This window comes from Ursus maritimus, unplaced genomic scaffold (assembly GCF_017311325.1).
Source record: "Ursus maritimus isolate PB19 unplaced genomic scaffold, ASM1731132v1 scaffold_4, whole genome shotgun sequence".
NCBI classification, from domain to species: Eukaryota; Metazoa; Chordata; class Mammalia; order Carnivora; family Ursidae; genus Ursus; species Ursus maritimus.
Window position 1 is genome coordinate 66,927,414 of NW_024426552.1, and position 24,146 is coordinate 66,951,559.

The following is a 24,146-nucleotide window of genomic DNA, read 5'->3' on the forward strand; positions in this document are numbered from 1 at the left end:
CCAGAAAGCAAGTTGAACATACTAGATGTTCCCCAACATTTGGGGAACTTGATTACCTACAATGCCCTGGGACACATTCGTCTTCCCAGTGACCTAAAACCAGATATTAGCTGTATGTGCAGCTTCTGTGCCTTAGGGCTGCAGAGGAAACATTAATTAAGAGCCCTGGGGCTAATTCAGAGCCCTGGGGCAGATGTGGAGATGCCTGGATTCTGGTCCTAGCTCTGTGACAAACTCATTTCTAACAATGGATTTCTCATATTTAAACCTTCACTGCCTTATCCATGAAATGAGACTGAGATGGTTTTCAGCATTGAAATTTTATAACATATAAATTATATATAAATGTATATTTGAAATGTTAAATGGACTAGCAGTTTGGTCCTCCTTTTACAATAATCATGGAGGCTAAAACAATACATGGAATGAATGCAGACATAGGAATGAGATTAATGTATGTGCAGTGGATGGGGAGCCTGGGTGGCTCAGTCAGTTAAACTTCTGCGCTCGGCTCAGGTCATGATATCGGAATCCTGGAATCAAGCCCCTCATCAGGGTCCCTGGTCAGCAGAGAGTCTGTTTCTGCCTCTGCCCACCCCCCACTCGTGCTCTCTCTCTCTCTCTTCTCGCTCTCTCTTTCAAATAAATAAAATATTTAAGTGTGTGTGTGTGTGTGTGTGTGTACACACACAGTGGAGTCAGATCTGGGTTTAAGTCTTGCCTCTCTTCCATTCACCAACTTTGAGCCTTAGTTTCCTGAAACCCTCTGATCTTCTATTTCCTATGACGAGCATCATAATCAATAGCATCCACCTCAGCTTGGAAAGGTGTGAGAGCAGTCTTATTGTTGCAGTGGTGACAAATCAGTTCCTTGACTTTCATGCCTGCAAAGGCACTAGAATAAAATCTCAAACAGCTAATTGCAGTCATCTTGCAAAGATGGGAAGAGCATAGCATGCCAATTAGTCTTTAAAGCAATAATAAAGAAAGTACAAATTTTCAAAACTAAATAGTGCCACATTTTTTAAAAGCATTCATTCAAAGTAATTTAGTCAATTTCTCATCTCAAGAAAAAAGATTGTAACTATGTGAGGTGATGAATGTTAGCTAAACTTATAGCGCTGATCATTTCGCAATATATGCAAATATCAAATCATTATGTTGTACACCTTGAACTAATACAATGGTATATGTCAACTATATCAAAACTAGAAAATAAAAACAAAAATAGGCAAACAAAAAACAGCAAAGTGATTTAGAAATGGGCCTGTCTCAATTCAGGACCCTAATTAGCTGAATTATAGATGGTTTCCAATGCTTGAATTCTCTTTATGCGGGCTGTGATTGAATGGCCCTAATTGTTGACACAGAATAAACTTGAAACAACAAAAGTGAGAACATGCTTGATTTTTAATTTTGTACTTTGTAATGTGTACTCTTGCCATTCATTTGTACAAAATGCCCCAAAGCAGAACCATATGACAATAGGGAATGACAGTCAGTCAAGAGTTGCGTTTGTCAATCTCAAAGTCAGGCTATGTTTTGTGATGGAACAGAGAATTTGGACCAGGGCACAGTTAATGTGGTTTGGCCTCTAATTCTGCTGACACAGTATGTGCTGATTAAGTTTTGAAGCCTTGGTTTTATAGAGCCATGTGGTATCCCAGGGGTCTGGTGAATGAAAAGCTTTTGCAGCTTATCAGCAGAAAGATAAGAGAAAGGCCCTGGTTACACCACCAGTGAGGGGAGATGTTGATCACCCAGGCTTCTGAGAACAGGAGTTTGACCCACACCAAACACTTCAGAAATAATGTCAACATACCCAGGACCACAGCCAGCAAGGAATTCCCTGAGATAAGATTACAGTGTTGTCCTTAAAGGGATGCCAACCAAGTCAGCGGATCCCCAAGTATTCCCTGAGCAGAGCAACTCTGTAAATATCCTTTATACCAGGGGACTTTAGGACCTCAGTGTTTGGGCTTCTAGATGCAGACATTCAGGTGTTGTTTTCCAAAGTACACACAAAACTCTAGCATCGTCAAAGTCAGTCCCCACAGGGTCAAGAGCCTGAGCTGGGGGCCCTCAAGATAGGCCAGTTGTAGAAGCTAGAGACAGCTGTTTGTTGGCAAAAGTATTCATTCACCTTCCTTCAGGATTTTGTTTCTTCTCCACTGGCTATGTCTAGGCCAGAGGGCCTATAAAGCCAGGTTTGTCCTCAAGGCCAGGTCTAGGATGAAGTCATTATAGGAAAAGGTGATTCTGTCTTTGAGAGGAGTGGGTGTGAAACACCATTGCAGTCATTTATTTCAATACCTAGTCATGGGTTTGGTTTAAGTATTAGTCTGCAAACTGGCACAGGGACAGTGGGCCCACGAGGGGTCGAGGCAGAGCCGGGCAGGGACTCCCCCAAGACCATTTTGGTCATGAGGAACAGCGGATGCAGAGAGGCAGCTCACCTTTGATTTGTCGTCCAGACGCCTCCTGCCCCGCAATGCCTCACATCCGTTCCTCTGCCCCCTTGTGCACCACCCTACTGTGGCCTTCTGGTTCTGACCCTCCTTCCCAGGGCTATGCTGTATATAGTGACCAGATAAATTAACAAAAAAAAACCCTTTTTATTGTGTCATTTCCCAGGATAGTCTCACAATAAAGGTCAGACACTTATAGTTTATTATTAAATGTCCTCACTAATCTTTCTGTCCAGTTTCTCTTTCTCCATCAAACCTTTATTTCATGCAGAGGATCTCCTTATGGGCTGTGTTAACCTATTTTTCAGTATTCATGCTTTGGTTCCTGCTGTCTCTCCCTTTTAGAATTCCTTCTCCCCTTCTCTTCTACTCAGACACATCTCTTCCATTAAACCCTTGCAGACCAATCCCTCCTACGTTGGTCTGACCTTCCTCTGAACTCTGCTAGCTTATCACCTGGAGTCCAGACCAGCCCTGTGGCAATTAGTCACATTCTACTCTGTGAATCTGGCTTTGTTTTGTACGCTCTGTCTTGCTCTTTCACTCTTCTCTCTCTTTCTTTGAGTGTGTGTGTGTGTGTGTGTGTGTGTGTGTGTGTGTGTAGCTAGATAAGGGGTCTTTGACAATAAAACCTAGGTCTTAAATGTCTTTAAAATATACTACCTAATAGATGCTCCATGACGTTGTTATTGGTTGGTAATTCTTGCTTAGGATCTTGATTTTTTTTTCATGAGGGTAGGAGTCTTTGTCTTCTGTTCGCTTGGATATCCACAGCAACCAGAGCAGTGCCTTGCACATTGAAAATTGAGTGAGTGTCAACTGTTAACCTCTAGAGAGGGTTGCCTTGACCAGGGTCTGCAGCTGGCCTTGACATTCTGCCTTGTGTCCCAGCTTCCTGAGGATGGAACTGTCTTACTCCCAGCCACACTCCCACCCCCAGCTGCCCCTGACATGGCTGTGCCTGTCTGTTCTTTCTCCTCAGATGCATACTCTCATTCCTCAAGTGAAAACGGAGGCAAGTCTGAGTCGGTGGCCAACCTGCAGTCTCAGCCCTCCCTGAACTCCATCCACAGCTCCCCCGGGCCCAAGCGTTCCACCAACACCCTTAAGAAGTGGCTGACCAGTCCCGTGCGCCGGCTCAACAGTGGGAAAACAGATGGAAACATCAAGAAGCAGAAGAAAGTACGAGACGGCCGGAAGAGCTTCGACCTGGGATCTCCCAAGCCTGGGGATGAGACGACCCCTCAGGGAGACAGTGCCGATGAGGTACTTACACCTGGCCCTGGAGCCCCCAGGAGGAGGCGGCTTCTGACCTACATCCTTCTGGAGTTTTGGGAGGCTTCCTTCCATGGGTACTGTAAACCCACCAGTCTCTAGTCCCCAGCAGATTGTGTTCTTGAGCCCAAATGATCGGAGTTTTTGTACTAACAAGACCTTGCCAGTCTGATGTGTAATCAATTCGGAGACTGACTAGCACCTAGAATTTCCAGCAAATAGACAACATTTTGCCAGATTTGGAGATAGGGACCTGGGCCCCAGGAGAGCCATTTGGTCACCTAATCCCCTGCTTCTAAGGACTACATCAAAACCTGCTAGTTGAGAATAAGAATAAAAGAAGTTAGACCATTTCCCTTGGAAGTAGAAGGCTGTGTTGGGAGAGTATAGCTGTTTTCAAGTATCTAGAGCAGTGCCACGTATAAAGGGGAGTAGACAACTCCAGGTTGCTCCAGAAGGGAGAATTATGGCTGACAGGTGAAAGTTTACAGAAGGCAAGACTGCGCCTCAAAGAAGAACTTTAATGGAGGTCCACCAGTGATAAAGTGAGCTGTCATGAAAGCAAATAAACACCTGTGCTAGAAGGGTCTGGGACGCCATATGACCTCACATAGCAGTTGGAGAGATCCCTGTGTTAGCCGAGAGCTCGGACGGTGTGACCCCTGAAGTCCCTTTCAGAGCTGAGATTCTGAAATCAAAATACAGTGGGTGTGTTTTAGTTGAGGGAATGAGAGCTGTTTTTTTTCTGGCCAGCTAACCTGCTCTAATCAGTGATGTGGCTAAGTGACTCTTCCTGCTGTGTAACCAGACTCTGTGCGTAATTTTATGCTATCTGCCATTTCCCCCTCTGAGAATGACAGTAGAGCCTGATGATACTCAGATTGTCGCTGAATCATCCTTCAAAAGCTAAAAAGTTAGGTTCTGTCTGACCACTCTCAGATTTTTCTATTCCTGACTGATTAATGAGGTAGATGTTTCTCGTGTGTGTGTGTGTGTGTGTGTGTGTGTGTGTGTGTGTGTGTGTTTTCCCCCACTTGAACCTCAGTGTCCTTTGAGATAAGAAGGTGCACCCATTCCACAGAGGACAGTGGGGCTGAAAAAATAAGGATGTGTTGAAGAAGGAGGGTATCATATATTGCTTTTTGAAAAATTCTGAATCCTGAACCATTGGTATCTTTATATGAAACGTAGGACTGTATGGCTAATGCTGCTCTTTTGTTCTAGAAGAACAAGAAAGGTTGGGGCGAAGATGAGCCAGATGAAGAGTCACACACCCCTCTCCCTCCTCCTATGAAGATCTTTGACAATGACCCTACACAGGACGAGATGGTAGGATTTCTTTACGTTCTCACTGGAAAGAACAATGTATAATACATGTGGTTTTGTCACGTGTGTATGGTGAGGGTAGTAATACTCTCTCTCCCTTGTTATCTCTCTGAATCCATAGTGATGTGGATTCCATCTATATTTGGTACGTGTCCCCTCCCCCCCGCCCTGGAAGTCTGACTTCATTCTGGGCAGTGTAGGGGCGCGTGCCGAAGTCCCAGAGTGGGAATCTGACTGGTGTCTCGTCCTGTTGAGGAAGGGTGATGGCTCTGTCTTTGGAAGCTGCAGATCCTAAAGGGAACTATTTGTCTCCAAACAAGTCTGAGGCGGTTCCAGCCATGATCACTTTGCTGCACCTGACTTCTGAACTATGTCTTAGCTGCCCGTTTTCCCTATACTCAGCACTAAAATCCAGAGAACAGTAGCTTCTGGTCAAGCCCAAATTCTGCAAGCACCACAGGAGGGATGGAGATGCTGCAAGGGGGTGGCGAGCAGGGGGGTTGCTGACAACAGTGGGAAAACCTAAGTGCAGGTTGCCACGTGCTTGCTCTTAGAAACTCCCTGACTCGTGAGCACGCAGAGGCTCACCAGTGCCTGAAGCGTGGATGTCCACGTGGCCTTGAATCGCCCGGCGAGCACCCCGATTGCTCTAGAGGCTCAGCTTGGATGTGCTGCCCGGTACCCGCCGAGGCTCGGGGCTGCGTTAGCCACCCGCTCCGTCACTCATTTTCCTAGCCACCCCTGCTTTCACCACAGCACGTTTTTCCTGCCTTCTGTTCATGTCGCTGCCCCCTTGGACTCTGCAGGTTTTAACTGTCCTTTACATTTTCTTTTCAGAGTGGTTGTGGTGGTGGTGGTGGCTTAGCCGTCCCTCCGGGGTCTCCTTGTGTTCCCTGCTGTTCCGCCTTTCGGTGGCACAGCCTCCTCTGGGGCGGTGGGGCCAGCAGAAGTGGGGAGCAGATCTTACACCACCACCCGGGATACGGTTCAGAAAGTCCTGCTTGCAGATGCTTCCGCATGTCCGGTGATATCCCCGTTCTTGTGTTCACTCCCTCTGCTTTGTATTTGGATCACAAACCCACAGACATTAGTTGGGGTCTTCCGGGGTGCCACGCGAGAGGGAGAGCCTCTAGGGACAGGACAGTGACTAAGGCGCCCCCCTCTGTAACTCAGCCGTGAGCAGGGCACGGCGGTGGCCCTCCTGCGGTGATGGTGGTGGCCCGGACTCTTCACCGTTGGAAGGACAAGTAGCCAGAAGCACGGCACGATGCCCATCCTGGCTTCCCAGGAGCAGAAGTGCCCGCGCTTCACACTGAGGTCAGCGCGGGAGCCAACCTGCTGTGTTCCCAGAGGCCTACCCTTGTAAAATGTTCCGCTAACAGTGATAGCCTATGTGGGGCGGAGGACGCTCCTGTCACAGCGCCGGCCGTCCCACACGGCCCTCCGCACCAAGGCACCAGCTGGCACACGATAAGGAAAGGTCATGAACCCTCCCCCTCGAATTCCCTCAAATACAACTTGTTTTGGGGAAGAGGATGTTATGTTGTTTCTGGATAATCTTTAACTGAAAATGCGGACTTACCCCAGACATTTGTGTGGCCTTCTCGTTAGCCAGAAAGAGGGCAGATGGCAACAGTCCCTTTGTGGACACATTTACCCTTCTCAGCCCTGCCTGTTTGATTTCTGTGTGTTTGTTTTTCTGAAATATTTGGGGAGCCTCAGAACTTCCAGCAAATGGAGTTGAACATATTGAAATAAGTTTTCACAACAGTCTATAAGGAAGTTTTTAGTCTACTGATTGCAATGTTACACAATCGCCTTAGTTCTCCATGTTCCCTTCTAATATTTGTTCATATGCATGTATGTTTTATTTTTATAATTTTAATATGCACTTGATATGTTCAGTACCTTATTTCATATTTTTTAAGAATCTTATTGATTTTACCTTCATAACTATGATTTTAATAGCTGAGGAAAGTATTTCCCTTATTTGATGTATCATAATTTGCTTGACCAGTCTGTTTTGGGACTCCTGGGTTGTTTCCAGTTTTGCTATCCCAGATAACACTGCCACAGATCACTTTGTACATACAGCATTTGTTCTTTTGACTTCTGTCCTTGGGATAAGTTCCCAGGGGTAGGATTACTAAATCAAAAAGTTGATAGCTTGGATTTCCAAACAGACTTAAGCTCCTTTCCTTCATTCCCCAGAAGAGAAAAAACAGTGTTGTTATCTCTCTCTTAATTATTATTTGACTTTGTTTTACCCCATCTCAGAAACAGAGACCTAGAGTAACTCTTAAATTAGACAACAAATAGCTTCCTTTTTGAAACTCTTCCCCCTAACGTAAGGGACAAACTTGAAGCCAGAGTGTGGCCAGGACATCCAGCTTTTTACCCCTGGGGAAAGCAGTGTCAAAGACCGAAGGAGCATGTGTCCTGGGCCCTGGGAGCACAGTTGCCCTCTGCTTTGCTGTGCCGGGGGAAAGCTCATAGGTGCATGCAGAGTGAACCATTTCTCCCCCAGTTTCTTCTCAAGTAGGAGAAGGAAAATTAAAAACCACTGTCCCTTCGTGAGCAGGATTCCCCAAACCATTGACCGAACAGTCACCTGGACTAGTCAGTCAGTCCTTCTTGCTGGTACGAGGGGAGTGTGGGGCAGACTCTTGGCTTGAGCCTCCTTTCACTGTGAATAAGATAGTCCCTGGTGACTCCAGCATGAGATACACAACTCCTTGCTAAAACCATTTATTACGTCCAGGTGTTTCAGTTGGGGGTCCTTGGCACAAACAGCTATGTTTGTGGAGGTATGTATGTGTGCGTTATCTGTGTGTGTGTGTGTGTGCGCGTGTGCACGCGCATGTGCCCACATTTGAGTGGGCAGGGGGTTTCTAGCTTCCTGGTCTTTAAGTGCTCTGCCCTAAAATTTTTGCTTGATACACACTGAAGATATATGTTTAAAATCTGTATTTAAAATGTAAAGCAAAGACAATTTCTCTCCTTTGGACACATTTGAGGCTAGGTTTTTCATACCCTGAAACAGCAATGGGCAGCCCTGTCATGGCCAAAGTTCTGTCTGTCCCTCTCCCCTGTTGCTGACAGTGGGTGCAGCCCTTACCTATCAGCCTCCTGGAAACTCAGCAAACCCTGCCCTCTGCTCCTCTGGAGGCCTGCCTCAGGAGAGCCTTGTCCCATNCCTGCTTTGTCGCTGGCCAGAATTCCTGACAAGGGGTCAGGCAGGCCTGTCCCACACCCACACCACCTCCTATCTCCCTCTATGATCTCTTGCCTCTAAACATAAAGCTTTGCTTCCCTTGCCTGCCTTGAGCTGTGGACTTGCTGTTTTGCTTCCTAATTGCTATTCCTCATTCCTTGCTAATCTGCTTTTCCTTTGCTGCTCAATGTCTTGCAGTCCTCCTCTTTGCTAGCAGCCCGGCAGGCTTCCACTGAAGTACCTTCTGCTGCAGACCTTGTCAGTGCGATAGAACAATTGGTCAAAAGCAAGCTGGTAAGTGGGGGTCCTAGAGGCAGTTCTGTGTGTGTCTCACCTCCATGCGGCTCCCAGGGCCTGGCATCTATCTGCCATGGCCTCCTTTGCACCTGTCCTCATTCCTCCTATAGGATTGTTTCTAGCTGATGATGGTTTCCAAAAAACCTGTTCCCCAAAGTCTTTTTAGCTTTTTTTTTTTCTTGGAATGGGCATGGGCAATTAATAGGCCCTTTTGGGATTATGGCATTGATGAAAGGAAAAAAATATACAAGACAAAATAGCCTCCCTGTGAGCCCGGTCCACTGACCCACAGGGATGCGGCATTTGGACAGTGACTGGTGTGTGTCTGGTTAGCCCTGAAGCTAACTTGGCTGCTGAGACATGGAACATGGATTGGGTCTTGGAAAGTACCAGATAATTTTATTTGGAGACCCCAGACAATTTTCTAGCTCGCAGAATCTTGCAAAAGTAGATTGCTGATTATAAAGGGGAATAAGCAAAAGTGTGCAGATACCTCACCACAAGAGATTAGGGGAGCTGGTGCATACCCCCATCGTGGGGGAAAACCGAACTTATGCCACTGAAAACTGGCCTAGCTTGTGACTGTCTCAGAGGCCAATCAGATCACTACAGAAAAGGGGTTATGGGTCTGGCTGCTTTAGGGTTTGGGCACCATGCTGGTGAAAGAGCTTGTTTTTGGATAATGCTATTCCTCTACCGCCTGTTTTTACACTGATGCGTATCCCTACGGGATGGCAATTTGAAGCATTCTCCTTGCCCTTCACCCTCATCCGTGTCGCTTGTTTGGTTTTTCCTGCAACTCTCATTAGGGTAAATGTCTGTGCTTCTGCCAGACTTCTTTTGGGCGGTTCTGCTAATCAGCACCATTTAAACCCTTCTCCCCTTAGCCCAGGAATTAGAGGAAAATGCTGGATGCCGTGCAGGGAACGCTGCCCGACCATAATTCTGATTACAGTAATTCCCTCTTCAAATCTCCCAGCTTAGAGAGTACTGATGAAATTTAACACATGATTTTCTTCTTCTCCTTCCAAGTTTTCCTTCCTAAGTTAGAAAGACTATTTCAGCTGATGTTTTTACTAAGTGTGTCTAACTCTTGAGGGTTGTCCATTTTCCCGCCACCACCCTCCCTGTCTCACGGGTGGGAGTCGAGTGCTCTCTCAGGCACTCCATTGGCTTTTCAAGGCTTGCCTTTGTGACCACTCCCCAGTTACTCTCCTTTCCTCTCCACACTGACCCACACACCCTCTTCGTTCTCCAAATACTAACGGTGTTTTTCCTTAAAAATCATCCTTTGTTTTTTTCTTTACATTTCCCCTTTCACCACCTGAGCCTGAGCCCTGACCTCATGCCTGGACTATTGCAGTAGCTCCCCTGCCCCAGTCTGCCTCCCTCCTGGGCCTCAGTCTCCTGGCGGGTCTTCCACAAGCACCGCTATTGCCTCCCTCCTCAGTGAAGTTTCACTGCCTCCCTCTTGCCTACACAGTCGTCTCCGGTGTGGGGGTGCCTTCAGATACACAAGACACTTTATTGAGGTCCAGGAAGACAATTTTAGAATCTCTTCATCTCATCATTTAAAAATGATTAGGCATATATTTTATTGTATACGTAATGATAATACGGTAGCACAGAAATACATGTTATAAATACGTTACATGTTTTGGCGATGTTATGACCTAAATTACATTTACTGATAGAGGTAAATGATCAAAGTTTGGAGATCACTGGATAAAATACTCCATGGATAAAATTCACACTTGTCCAGTATTCTAATGCTTTGTAGCCAGCCTACTGCCACTTACTTATTCTGGTTGATGAACTCTGCTCCAACCAAATTGTTTTCCTCGTGCACTTGGCTTTCCTCCCTCCAAGTTTCTGTTCATACCACCCTACTTCTCTGGAACATTCCCCCTCTTATTTTTGCTTATCTAAAGCATAACAGTCCTTCAGGGCCCCACTGGAATCTCATCTGCCCAGAAGGGCTTCCCTGACCAGCCCAGGCCAGATTTCCTCTGCAGTCCCACGGCAATTACTGTGTAAGCCACACACTGCCAGGCACAGCTCTTAGATAGTTCTGTTGGGTTATTTGTTAAAGTGTCTTAATCTTTTCATTATCTTAATCTGTGCCGCTTCCCTACCCAGCAAGATGATTGGTCATTTAGGACATTATTTTCCCCTCCTCCATTAGTACACTGGAGACTTTTACACTCATACATCAGTAGACTCTTGTTTCCAAAAGGCTGTATTTTTCTATATTTTGGATTCCCTTTATCCTGCTATTACTGCTCACCTTAGCACTGCTGGGAGTCCCCACAGCCCTCTAGTTGTGTGATCAGCGTGGCTGCTGTTAAACAGGTAAGTGCAGATATTGAGAAGTCTCATGAGAGCAAGTTTCCCAGAGGAGAGGAAGTGGAGGGTGTTGGTGGAGCAGATCAGCCCTGTAACAGGCCCTCAACAAACCTCTATCAGATGAGTGGCTGCTCTGTGGTACGTTCCCAAAATAAGAACTTTAACTTCTTCCCCCACCAATAAGTACTCCTTGAGGACCTGCAAAGAACCCAGAATTATAGAGATTTCTTTGGCCAAACAAGTAAAACCAAGCCCATATCATGAAGGGGAATGAGGGAGCAGCAGTTTTCAGAATCTTCTCACCAAAATTGGATCCTTTGTCCTTCCCTCTACTTTCTCTTTCTTCCCATCCCAGTACCTGCCCACTGTGGGAGAGCAGTGAAGCAACAGTAGGTGGCTGTTTCCCCAGGCATGTTTGCATTTTTATCTCTGAGACTTGTATTCCTACTCCTCATTAGCTCTTTCGCTGAGAAGAGGGTAAGACCTAGAACCTACGAAAGTTTCAGAGTTTTTATTTGACCGTAAGTACAACAGTGTGACAGCTGCCAAAATGGCCAGTGTGTTCATAGGCTAGGTTAGTGAAAGCACAATGAACAATCAAGGAGAGTAACAGCCCCGTTGTCCTCAGAGTTCTTCAGCCCATAGCTGCCATGAGTAGTGTGTGAGTCATGTAACAGGTTCTGAATGCCGCATTCTGAAGTGCTCTTGAACTCAGGGGAAGGGCCCCAGAGGTGGTAAACAGTACCATGTGGTCCATATCATTTGAAGGAAAGTTGAAGGTACTGGGTTAAATTGGGGGAGAAGTTAGGAGAGAGAAGGCTCATGAGAGCTTTCCTGAATTCATTGAGGACTGCTGTGGGAAAGAAGGGTTGGTCTCACTCTTTGTTGCTCCAGAGGGTGGAACCTAGACCTGTGGGTGGAAGTTATCTTAGTTCAGTATGAGATGAGATAGTAAGTTCCTTTCCAATTCACAGAGTCTGGAAATTTTACAGGAGCATCTAGCGTACTTGGACTTTTATATCTAGGGCTTGGATTCTTTAGATTTTCTTTTTTGGTTGCTCCAGAGATAGCACCAAATTCTGCTCTATCCAAAAGCCTGGAGATCCCTCATGTTTTGGAGTCCCAGAGCTGCCCTTAGTGCGTTGTGGTCACATGGTCATGACGGCACCGAGGCTTCTGCCCCAGAGCTGCTGGTAGGAAACAAGGGTAGGTATTCTCCAGCTCACCTATAATACAGACCAAAACCCTTGAAGCTCCCCCAGGACTCCTCTGACAAGTTCTTCTGGACATTATGGACACTTCTGAGTTCTCATCTGCCAGCCTTGGTCTTTAATCATTGCTTTTATTTAGCAAGAGAAGATGCCCACCCACCTCCCCCCCGCAAGATAGATCTCACACATTTTTTCCACGTTTTGTATTAAGATATTGTCTCAAATTCCAAGCCAGGAATAAGGACTTTCCCTGTGTGCTTTTTTCTCTTTATTTTTTTAAGTAAACTCTACCCCCAATGTAGGACTCAAACTGACAACCCCAAGATCAAGAGTCACATGCTCTACCAACCAAGCCAGCCAAGTGCCCCTCCCTGTGTGACTTTTAATAAAGCTTTTCCTACATGTGAGGATGGGTGGCGGCAGTGGCGGGTATGTAGGGAATCAGAGACCTGGGTTGTAGTCCTGCCTTGGCTACTTATTGTGTAGCCGTATGCACGTTACTGAGTCTACTTGGACCCCTCTTTTATCTCCTGTATCAGCAGTGATGGTTCTGTCCACCTGAATCTTATCTCAAAAGAGATACTGTGATGATTGAGTAGGTGTGAATGTGCTTCGTAAAATGATAAGCAAGCACCCTACAGATGTTAGCTCTTAGCCACCTCATCTGTGATCTGTGTTGTGAATGTCAGGGCAAGGGAACAGTGCCATGGCTTTCTTCCATAACCATGTCCTGGGCCATGGGGGCACAGTATTTGTCAGCCAATAGTTAGTGGTTGGGTGAACAGGGCAGGGTAATAGCTTAACATTCTATGTGATTCGGTTTTATTCCTCAAGTTCGAGGAACAAGAGCTTCCTCGCCATGTGAAAAATCTCGTGTGTCTCTAAACAGCCATAGGATTTCACAGCCTGCCTGAGATGAAGATCGAGCCTCTAGAAAGAATGCCTCCTCTCTGAGCCCTTGCCCTCAGATGGCATGTCACAGTAGTTCACTGGGCTTGGGATGGTCCCGATGGCCCCTTGACTGGTAATCCTCTGCCTTTGGGGTACGAGCCGGCCGGGATTGAGCTCCTGTTCAGTCCCCCTGGTGGCCTGGCATCCTAGAACGGGTCTGCCTACTTCAGTAGGACTTCCCGCCCTCTGGTTCTCCTGCTTTGATAGCATTCAGGGCCACAGGCCAGCCCTGTGGGCCACGAAACACGGCTAGGGCCAGGCTGCATCCGTGTGTATGTATGCTTTGCTCTCCTCTAGGTGAATTGGCCTGCTCTGTCAGTGGCAAGGTAGAGTTCGCCAAAGTTAAGAGCCCAGAGGGGAGGAAATATTGGCCACATCACACCCATCGTGGTGTGTGTTTTGAGGCACTAGGTGCCTTCTGGCCTCCCTCTATGAAGAAAGGTTCCTGAACTTGTTGAAATAGAAAAGTTTCGATTTCCACCAAAAAAAAATTTAACACAAAGTCACAAACCTGAAATATCATTTGTCTAAACATGACATTTTCTCTTTTATTTTTAATAATATTTTTTTATTATATTATGTTAGTCACCATACAGTACATCCCTGGTTTTTGATGTAAAGTTCCATGATTCATTCCTTGCGTATAACACCCAGTGCACCATGTGATACGTGCCCTCCTTAATACCCATCACCAGCCTATCCCATTCCCCACCTCCCTCCCCTCTGAAGCCCTCAGTTTGTTTCCCAGAGTCCATAGTCTCTCATGGTTCATTAAACATGACATTTTCTACTATACAGTTATCTTCTTCCCCATCCCTACCCTTAATTTGCCTGGAAATGACTCTGGTCTAGTACTTTTTGTCCAGAGAACAGTATATAAATTTTTAGAGCAGGGTGGGGCAGCTAAGAGGTTGGTGTCCTGTGTGGTGCTGTGGTGCGTGGTGCTGGATCAGCACCCTTATCTGTTGTTTTATCAGATGACCTTTGACCTCTCCCCAAGAGTCCCATAGTACATTCAGGAAATTCTTGGACTCATACTATGTGCCAGCTCTGAAATCGAGCATGGGACCTTCCTTAATGGAGCTCACGGTCTAGGGTTAGTGCTCAAAACGCACTCCTGCCTGGACTCCTGCAACATTTCCTCCCTGACTGCAGTCTGACCTGTCTCTACATGACTACCAGATGGAGTTTCTTTTCTTTTCTTTCTTCTTTTTAAAAAACTTTTTAATAGTTTTTTTTTTGTTTTTTGGTTTTCTCTACTAATAAAAGCAAAATATGCTCATTCAAGAAAAATTAGAATAAGGACAAGGGTATAAATACAAATTATATCACTGATAATATCACCATCTAGACATATTCAGTACTGAAATATTGATATATTTTCTCCTAGACTCTTTTAAAAATAATGTAATTAATTAGAGAGTATAGAAAAGTGAAGTCCTTTTTTTCCTTTACTCTCATATCAAAAACATTTTCCCAAGTCATGAAAGGTCTTTAGGAACATTAAGACTGATCTTCCTAAAACCTTAATCATGTCACTCCCTTGCTTCAAATCCTTTCCTCGTTGGTTTAGAAAGTGAAGTCTCTACTTGTTAATGCGACACACAGGCTCCCCAAGATATGGCCCTGCGTACTTCTCCAGGGTTGTTGTCTCACTCCTCCCCTCTTCCTTCCCAAGGGCTCATTCACCCCCACTCACACAATACACAGTCACTTGTCGCCACCCCTCACCCCTGGCCCCTTTTACACCCTATATTCTACCTGTGTGGGCTGCTTTCAGCTGCCCAGGCTGCCCTGTGTAGGTTCACAGCTTGATCCTTTACTCAGAGTGCTGCTTGGGCCTGGAACGCTCTGCCATCAGGGGATCCAGTGAAATCCCTATTTCTCAATACTCAGGTCAAGCATTGCCTCTTCCTTTCCCTCCCCTCTCCACCCTCTCCTCCCCAGAGAGCAGCCTGCTCCTTTTTTCATCCTCCTTGGTACCTCTTCCGTCTAGAATAGCACCCATAACAGCTTAGATTGGGGGAGCGGGGAAGGAAGCCAATCCTATTCATCTTCATTTCTGCAGTGCTTGGCAAATACTTAGCACAGAGTAGATGCTCAATGAATAGTGGCCTGAGTACAGACAGATGGTCAGTTGTGGTATTGTGTAACGACTGGTGTACAGGGGTGTGTAATGGGTGTTTATAGAAATCCTGAGGAGGGGCATTTTATGGGTGTGTGACCCCCAATCCAGCAAACAGGAAATGTGTTCATTTTCAATGTGGGGACAGCCTTCCTCTATACTTAATCTACTGCTTTGAATCCTATATGCATTTCTGTCCTTGGCCTTAGACCAACTGGAGGAACTTTTGTAGCCCTCTCCTCCTACACCTTCTCTTTTGCCTGCTGAGACTGTTGTGGCCTGAGCAAGGCAGAAGTCCTCCCACTACTCATCAGCCAGCCACTGCTGCCTGCCTCCCACCAGGAGCAGCACAGACAGTGGCAGGTTGCCCCCACTTGCCTGTGGCTGGGACCCAGCATCCCCACTCTAGCCCTGCTAGCCAGGTCCTCAGAGGGAATGGCATTTGAGTTACAAGCATTGATAACCAACACCATTATGAGGCAGATTACCCAGACTACAGCTTAGCCAGACCCTTTATTTCGCTCTTCCTCCTCTCTCACTGCCTCTGCCCTGCTCACCCCCTCACAGAGTCTTCCCCAGAGATAATTTGGGTTTCTTTGCTCATAGAACAGGTCAGGCAGGAAGATATGGGACATATTTACCTGTGTGACACTTCGGGCTCCTTAGATGTCCCTCATTCTAGAAGGTTGAAAATGGACTGTGCCAAGCAGTGCCCCACAGGAGAGCCTTGTAGACAGAGATGTAAGCCTGTTTGCCTGGGCCTTGCAGTCAGCATCCTGCCAGCCAACAGGCTGCAGAACAAAGGCTGTAATAGGACAATGGAACAAGAAGGAAGGGAAGTAAAAGCCATGTAATCAGATCAATCACCAGCTGGGCCCATCTGCCTGGGAGCCTGTCTCTGGCGATGGCACCAGGGAACAGGTCACATGTCTTGAAAAGCCTGCTTGTCCACTGGCTTGTCAGACCCCAGCAACAGACACTCTCATTTCCTTAATAACTGGTTACAGATCCTGAATCTATAAATTTAGCTAAACTCTCCTTGACCTTTCTGTATTTTTAGCCTATGCTTCTTCTCAGGATAACAACTTCCACGGTTGATGACTTGTCCTGTAAAATAACTTCATGTCAAGTTAAAAGAAATTCTCTCTCTCTCGAACTTGAAGATGCTATCTTCTTAAGTCTAGTTTCGGGTGTTGGTAACAAATTCATGCTTGGCTCTTGGTGCATTTTGTTGATTTGGGGGTGGGGGGGAAAGAAGGTTTACATCTCTTCTCAGCTTTAAATTTTTCTGCTGTAAGACTTTTTTAAAAGATTTGTTCATTTATTTAAGATTTTATTTATTTGAGAGAGAGCACAAGCAGAGAGAACGGCAGAGGCAGAGGGAGAAACAGACTCCCCACTGAGCAAGGAGCCCAATGTAGCAGGGCTCGATTCCAGGACCCTGGGATCATGACCCAAGCCAAAGGCAGACGCTTAACCAACTGAGCCACAGGTGCCCCTTACTCATTTATTTTAGAGAGAGAAAGAGAGAGAGTGGGGGAGCGACACAGAGAGAGGGAGAGGGAGAATCTCAAGCAAACTCCCCATTGAGCATGGAGCCCAACGTGGGGCATGATCTCACAACCCCAAGATCATGACCTGAGCCAAAACCAAGAGTCGGATGCTTAACTGACCGAGACACCCAGGCACCCCTCAGCTTTAAGTCTTAATATCCACCACCTGTTCTCATATAATGAATGACCCATTGGACACCTCATTTACTTTTTGTTTTATTCCCCTGGACTTCTCCTACTTTTATCTGTCCTATCTTGAAGTACAGCAACTATGAGAATTTAGACAGATACTCCAAGTGCAGGCTGTTTAACACCATGCCTTTTGTTTCTCCGACCTTTTTGGAGATTTTTTGATCTTCGTGACTTTAACCTTAAGGCTGATGTTTTCAAAGACTTCCAAAGTGAAGCCTTTCCTTTGAGCCGCAGAGGCTGTTGTCAACAGGCCTCTTGTGTGGGTAGTTTGGGTTAGACTCCCATATTTGCTTTAGAGTCGCTCACCTTGACCTTGGTCTCCAGGCTTACTGTGTACCAGCATTGCTTCTGCCAAGTTCCATAATGAAATGCTAAGTGTCACTGTGTGATCTTTCTTCGAGGACACCTGTAAAAATGCTAAGATTGGCCCCATTTTTTAATATCCTCCTTGTTAACAGCTCCAAGGAGGGGGGAGAACTCATCATTGTAAAATACTTCTAATTTTTCAAGGGATTATACAACTCTTGTCTCTGTCTATTCCTTAGAAATCTGTAGAAAGGAGAGGTATGATTTGAAAATTGAAAAAAACTGAAGTATGCATGGAATAATTGCATCTGTCTCACTTAAGATCATCCAGTGACCAGCAGATTTGGGGTTAGAATCCTTTGCCCTTAACTCTTTCTAGAGTACTATATTAAAGCTTTACCTTGTTTCTCAATCCTGCAGCATCTTAATTAAAAGAAATTAAAGGGATTCAGAAATGAAAGAAAACCCTTGGTAAATAACCTTAGCAAAGATATTTTTAGGAAAGGCTAAATCTATTGACCTATTCCTGTCTACATCTCATTGGCCTCTTGGGGGAAAAAATGTAGCTGATTTAACAAACATGAATTTACCCAACTAGCTCTCCTGTAACTACCCTCCCCTTTTCAATTGGCATTTGATGGTCCCACAACTGGTTTTCTAGTCTAACTGCTTCATTAGCATAGAATTGCAATGATTAGCTTTACCTCTGCAGCTCTTACCCAGATATAAGTCACTTTGACAATTTTCATTATGTCAGGAAATTGGCAGCACATGACGCCAAATTCATCCTGATTGCCGGAGAAGGCAGCAGCTCTGGGCAGTCTGCTGCAGGGAGATGGGAGTACCTGGCCTCCTGGCACTGCACTGATGTTCAGTGAGAACAGCCTTGGCTACTGATCTACCAAGCTGACTGCTGCTAGGCTGGAGGGGACACAAGAGCCTCCAGATGACTTTTCAATGTACACTTCCTAAGGCTGTTTTTCTTCTCTTTTCAGAGTCTAGAAGGAGGCTCCTACCGGGGAAGCTTGAAAGACCCTGTAGGCTGCCTGAATGAGGGGATGACCCCCCCCACACCTCCTAGAAACCTGGAAGAAGAACAGAAAGCCAAGGCCCTGAGAGGCCGGATGTAAGTGACTTCTCCAGATGCTACCCTAGTACACGTGTGGACAATGGGCTACGGTCGGAGGAAGTTTGGGGAGGATTACAGAGGAGTTCCCCACACTGTATTTCCACGGATATCATTCATTCTAAGTAAAGGTGACTTAGATCTGTGCAGTGTACATTGATAAACAAGGCACTGCAGTGGCACTGACTTAAAGAATTATAGGCTGAAGTATTGTCTGGGAGATAGCAGCTATTATTGACAAAGTGTGGTTGTAACCAAGGTCTGTTAGAAATTTAAAACATGCTGGGTCGCCTGGGTGGCTCAGTCAGTTAAGCGTCCGCCTTTGGCTGAGGTCATGATCCCAGGGTCCTGGGATCCAGCCCTGCATTGGGCTCCCTGCTCAGCGGGGAGCCTGCTTCTCCTCTTCCTCTGCGTGCTGGTGCGCGCACATGAGCGCACGCGTGCGCATGCTCTCCCTCTCTCAAATAAATAAGTAAATAAATATTAAAAAGAAAAAATAACACGTGCTGATAAAAGGAAAACAACAAAGTGCAGGAAACTATGGGACTATTGCTATGGTCCCATATTAGAGAATCCATGGTAGAAAGTCTGGTGGAGTTTCACCTGAGGGAACATTGCTCAAATGCAGGGAAGTCATGTATAGGAAAGGCATCTCTTGTGCAGCTGGCCAGGGCCTAGCTCCGCTACTTCTCTAACCGTTTAATTTTGCATCCTTTGTGGGCCTGGCTCCAAGAGAACCTCTTCACTTTTTTTAATAGTTGGGGTAAATGAAATTCACATTACAGCCCATTTCACAAAAACCCATACTTTATGCAAGGTTTGAGTTATCCACCCTGATGTCGAGACTGTCTTCTGTTATTTGAGATGATCAAGAAGGTATCAGATACCATTAATGCAAAACCACAATTCCTCCAAAACTTTAGTTTTCCTTTTTCTCAGGTTTGACTCCGTGTTGGAAGCAGAGCTTGATGAGTCTTGGATGTGGCCTCGTGTGTGAGAGACTGTAAAGCCGAGAGAACTGGTCCCTTTGCTAATTAGTCTGTCCTTCTCCCTCGGCTCGTCGTTCCTTTAGCCTGGTCACAGACATGAGGATTACCAAAAATGAGTGAGGCCAGGTCCTTCCGTTGCCTGGAAACAGGCAAAGTGAATATTTATGACTTTCTTTCCTAGGAAACAAAAGTAGAAACATCATAGTCAGGGCCTGGCCTCAGAGCAGGGCTGTCACCTCACAGTGGAGCTGAGCAAGTATCTCTTCAGTTCCAAACTTACCCCTCAACTTTATGGGTACTCAGGGGAACCCCAAGAATGGAATAGAGGTAGAAAAATCCCTAATGGAATTCCATCCTTAAATGGAAATTTTCTAGGACTTGTACAAAGCTGCTTCTCTTTAGCTTCTCAGGGTTGTTTTTATATAGATGAGGCAGCGTTGGAGCCGATGTTTCAGTCCTTTGTCAAGCCAAGCAAAACTCAGATCAGGGAGGAGACCTGTGGGGTAGCAGGTGGTCCTTGGCAAAGTCTGTCACTGCTCTTGTCACTTCAGCTGAACAGGCCCGTGAGCAGTCATGTAAGCCATTGTCCTGCTTCCACATGTGCTGTTGTCTGGTTTTGCTCTGACAGGCAAAAGTGTGTTGCCTCTTTTACTCTCTTTACCCATTTCTTCCCCCTCTTCTTACTCTTCGGCTGACTCCACAGCTCTCCACATCCTGAACTATCCTGAAAATCCAGCTACTACAATATCTCATTGCTCTTGCTGTAACTTATGGCCATGATGAAAGAGAGGATATATACATGTCTAATTGTGAACCCTGTGTGAGGAGAGAGGCCGGGGAGTGGGGGTAGTGGGGGGGCGGGGGTGAGGTGCAGAGAATGGAGACTCAGCCCCAGACATCGAAGGGTTAAATGGGAGCTCCGTGGAGAAAAGATGAAAACAAATAGTTATCTGTCCAGGACAAGAAAAAAGCTGAGAATGGTCCCGATTGCCTTCAGGTTTTAGTTCCTCATGCATTGAACGATAGGTGTTGAACACCCATTAGGCACCAAGGTATGGGATATATCAGTGAGTAAAATAAACAATAACAATAAAAGAAAAGTCCTTGCTCTCATGGCAAGTGTACACTATAAAAGGGAGAAATTATACAGTAAACAAAATAAGAATAAATTATCTAATATGTTAGAAACTGGAAAAAGGAAAAATAGTGGGGGAGATTTGGAGTACGGTTGAGGCCATGTTGCAGTTTTAAATGCTTCTGACATTTGCACAAAGACTAGAAGGAGGTAAGGAATAAGCCACTAGCCAAGGCCATTAGCCATGGAGGAAAAGTGTTCTTGGCTGAGGGAACAGCCAGTGCAAAGGTTCTAAGAGATTTCCTGTGCAAGACCAGCCATTCTCCACCATTGTGAAACATAGAAGTTAGAATTAGGTCTGACCTGTAGCTGGCAGAAGTTTAGTTGGATAACATTTACTTTGTAAATAACCTTTACTAATAAGAACCAAACATTTGTTAAAATGCTTTATTATCAGTTCAATTTATTTGGCAATTAATCATGTACTGTCTTGTGCTGCATGTAACTTAAATCTTTTATGGACCTTTTCAGAACATATATTAATGTGTCATGATCTCCCCCCAAGTATTTCATCAGGCCTTCAAGAGAAGTGATGCCAGGCCCACTAGCAGCACCTAGCCTAATCAGTCAGAGCATAGGATAAAAATATCGCCTGGAGACAGGGAGCTGGACTTCATCTCCAGAGGGCCCTCCCAGCCCCAAATTCCCACTCCCACTTTCCTGTGGGTTTTTACCACTTTCTTCCAAGCAGTAACATGGGCCATGCTAAAGATATATTTAAATGCTTTTACTTGGCCTTGCCAGTTCCTTCCTGTGGCCTATAACACATGATTGTGGATTGTGTATATTAGAGAGAGGAAACTGGTTGGAAGTACTGGCCATGCTGATAAAGAAGCATGTGTTCCTTTTGCTTTCTCCCCATCACCCTGAGGCCCAGACCCTTGGATCCGTTGGCTTCTCTGTGCCATATAGGTCAAGAATTTCAGATGAATTGCTTCCTGGGTTCAGAACAGTTACAACCCTTATGCTGGGGTCCCCTTTGGACATCCCAGAACTATATCCCTTCTGCTACATGGGCCAAAAATGCAGTTGTGTGGCTCCAGGCAAAAAAGCTAGTAGGAGTCAGATTCCAGTAAGCCGCACAGCACCTAGCCTGACCCGGTGCACAGCCCTGAGTGTTTTATGTCCAGCTGTTTACTCTCTGGACAGAAAGAAGGAGAAGGGCTTGGTTTTGAGGTTTCAGGGACTCCAGAGAGCCAGTCTGAGTAGTTTGCCAGGCAGCGGGCAACAGTGAAAGAGCAGAGTCTTTGGACTCTGGTACAATAGGTTCAGATCCCAGCTCTGCTACAGACTTCGTCATCATGGGAAACACGGCCTCAGTATTTTCTCTATGTAAAACAGGGCTTACACTACCTCCCTTGATAGAAACATGAGAAAATCCAGATGAAGCACTGGCACGAAGCAAATGCTCTGAGAGGAGGAAATCTTTAACAAGAAAGAAACCAAGAAAGCAAGGGTCCTTGTTAGTGGTTACACCCCACATCTGCTGGGGAGAGGGGAGGCTGCTGCATTGAAAGTTGTAATCATGGAGTGTCTGCAGTCAACCTTTCTGGCCCTGACTGGGGCTTTTGCAGGCTGGTTACCAGGGACAGCTATCTGAATAATTGTAGCTTCTGTATCTCAAAAGCCTCACTTGATGTTGGTGTCTCTGAGGCCTCAAAGGTTGGCTATCAAGCAAATGTCTTTCTCCTCTTGATAATCACATAATGGAGTTGAAATGAAGAAAAGTCTCATGGTGAGCCCTTGGCCTCAAAGCTTTCATAACTCAGTTTTGCCAAAGTGCTTGTGACTCCTCATGCCCTGGGTCTATACAACTGTTCAGTTATATATCTTCCTCCCACCGAGAGGGAGGAAGAATCATTAAGAACAGGAAGAAAAATGCTAAGTGGTAAGCATCGCTGTCGCCCAGGCTGCTGTGTGCCGCCTGGGAAGGCGCCTCTTGGCGTGGGGCCTCTCACAGGCAGAGCACCAGAAAGCACCTGCCCAAGGGGTGGCAAGTGTGGGGTTTGGGGTGCTCTTGTCATAAAGGTGCCAAAGTAACTTTCCTGTCAACTGGAGTGTGAAGATTTCTTGCTTCACAATGAAGAGGAACCCTCATTGTTCTTAATCTCCTGCTCAGGTTTGTCCTGAATGAGCTGGTACAGACAGAAAAAGACTATGTCAAGGATCTGGGGATTGTGGTGGAGGTGAGTATGTGGCTCAAGGTGGGTCTGCAGTCACCCAACCAGAGGCATGTTGGACCCTACCTGGACCGAGGTGTTTTTAACTTGTGGGTTACGTGTATTTTACTCTCTGGGTATTTGCAGAAATGAAACTAAAAATGGTAATAGATCAGTGATCTATTTTTTTCTTTTCTCCTTGAAATATCATGAAAGATTCAGAGGGAGATGGGGTCCCAAATGTTGCAGCATTTGGGGGGGATCCTCTTGGCTAAAGCTGAGTCCTTTCACCTTGTTTTAGGTGACCAAGTTACTATCTCAAGAGCTCTTCCTTGGCGTTTAACTATATGGACATGCATTCTTCAGAGCTATGAGTCACCATGGGCACAAGCAGGGCACTCCTATTGAAACCTCGGGGCTTAGAGTGTCCTTAGATTTTAAGGAGAATGTTATGGCTACCAAGAGAACAGGCAAAGAAAAAATCCACCCCTAAGACAAACCTCGGGGCTTAGAATCTCCTTAGATTTTTAAGGAGAATGTTACGGCTACCAAGAGGACAGGCAAAGAAAAAATCCACCCCTAAGACAGGACTGACAAGTCCACAGTTAAGAGTCAACTTGGTAGTAAATAAAACAGCGCTCTCCGTAGGGATTTACTTTAGGGGCATTTACATACTTGGATGAAAAATGACCTTCTCTTAAGAAGGCTGGAGACAAAGGGACCTAGAACTTCATCAGAGGTGTGTCTGTCACTCTGCATGGGCTCAAGTGCTGGCCGAACACTGAGAAACCACAGAAGAGCTTGCCCTCAGACTCCCGCAGAGAGTGGGCGCTTAGACGGGCTGCGGTATATGGGGCCTGGCAAGAAAGCTTTCTTGTGAAAATACCCCACTGATCACTGCCTCTGCTCTACAGGGCTTCATGAAGAGAATAGAAGAAAAGGGTGTCCCTGAGGACATGCGAGGGAAGGATAAAATTGTGTTTGGAAATATTCACCAGATTTACGACTGGCATAAGGAGTAAGTGAGCTGTTGTCCTGGGGACAGGGCATCCTGGTAATCCAGGACCCTCCCATGCTCTGCCTGCATCTGACCTTAGGGGTAGGGTTGGGGGAAGGGTCTGCTGTCCTTTATCTCCTCACCGAGAAATAATACAGTTCCGAAGGTTGTGGCTTCCTTCCCTGACCCCTTCCCTCCTTTTAGTTTTTTCCTGGCCGAACTGGAAAAATGTATCCAGGAGCAGGACAGACTGGCACAGCTCTTCATTAAGCACGTGAGTGCTTCCCTTCGGCCTCTGCGCCCTGCCCCCACCGGCTCCCCTGCATGCCTTCCGCTTGCCTGCATTCCCGCCCCTCGCTGAGTCCCTGCTTGTTTGGGTAACCCTGTTGGCAGTTGGAGAGATGGGCTGCGGCCCGCTGCGTGTAGCTCGTACCCGTGATGTTTCACTGCCCCGTGTCCCCAGGGGGGGGGGGGGG

At 46.1% G+C, this 24,146-nt stretch overlaps 1 protein-coding gene across 3 annotated transcripts in view; it reads left to right on the forward strand.

Moving 5' to 3' along the window:
- Positions 1-24,146, forward strand: part of LOC121100409 (kalirin-like) — a 117,269-nt gene that overhangs the window by 38,204 nt on the left and 54,919 nt on the right. For 2 of the 3 annotated variants that reach the window (XM_040621342.1, XM_040621341.1), the window contains exons 2-7: positions 3,451-3,734; positions 4,971-5,072; positions 18,260-18,390; positions 22,634-22,700; positions 23,588-23,691; positions 23,875-23,944. In XM_040621342.1, the coding sequence (XP_040477276.1) occupies positions 3,451-3,734; positions 4,971-5,072; positions 18,260-18,390; positions 22,634-22,700; positions 23,588-23,691; positions 23,875-23,944 (758 nt within the window). Of the gene's footprint in view, positions 1-3,450; positions 3,735-4,967; positions 5,073-18,259; positions 18,391-22,633; positions 22,701-23,587; positions 23,692-23,874; positions 23,945-24,146 lie in introns of all 3 variants that reach the window. The other variant, XM_040621343.1, reaches the window with a different exon arrangement.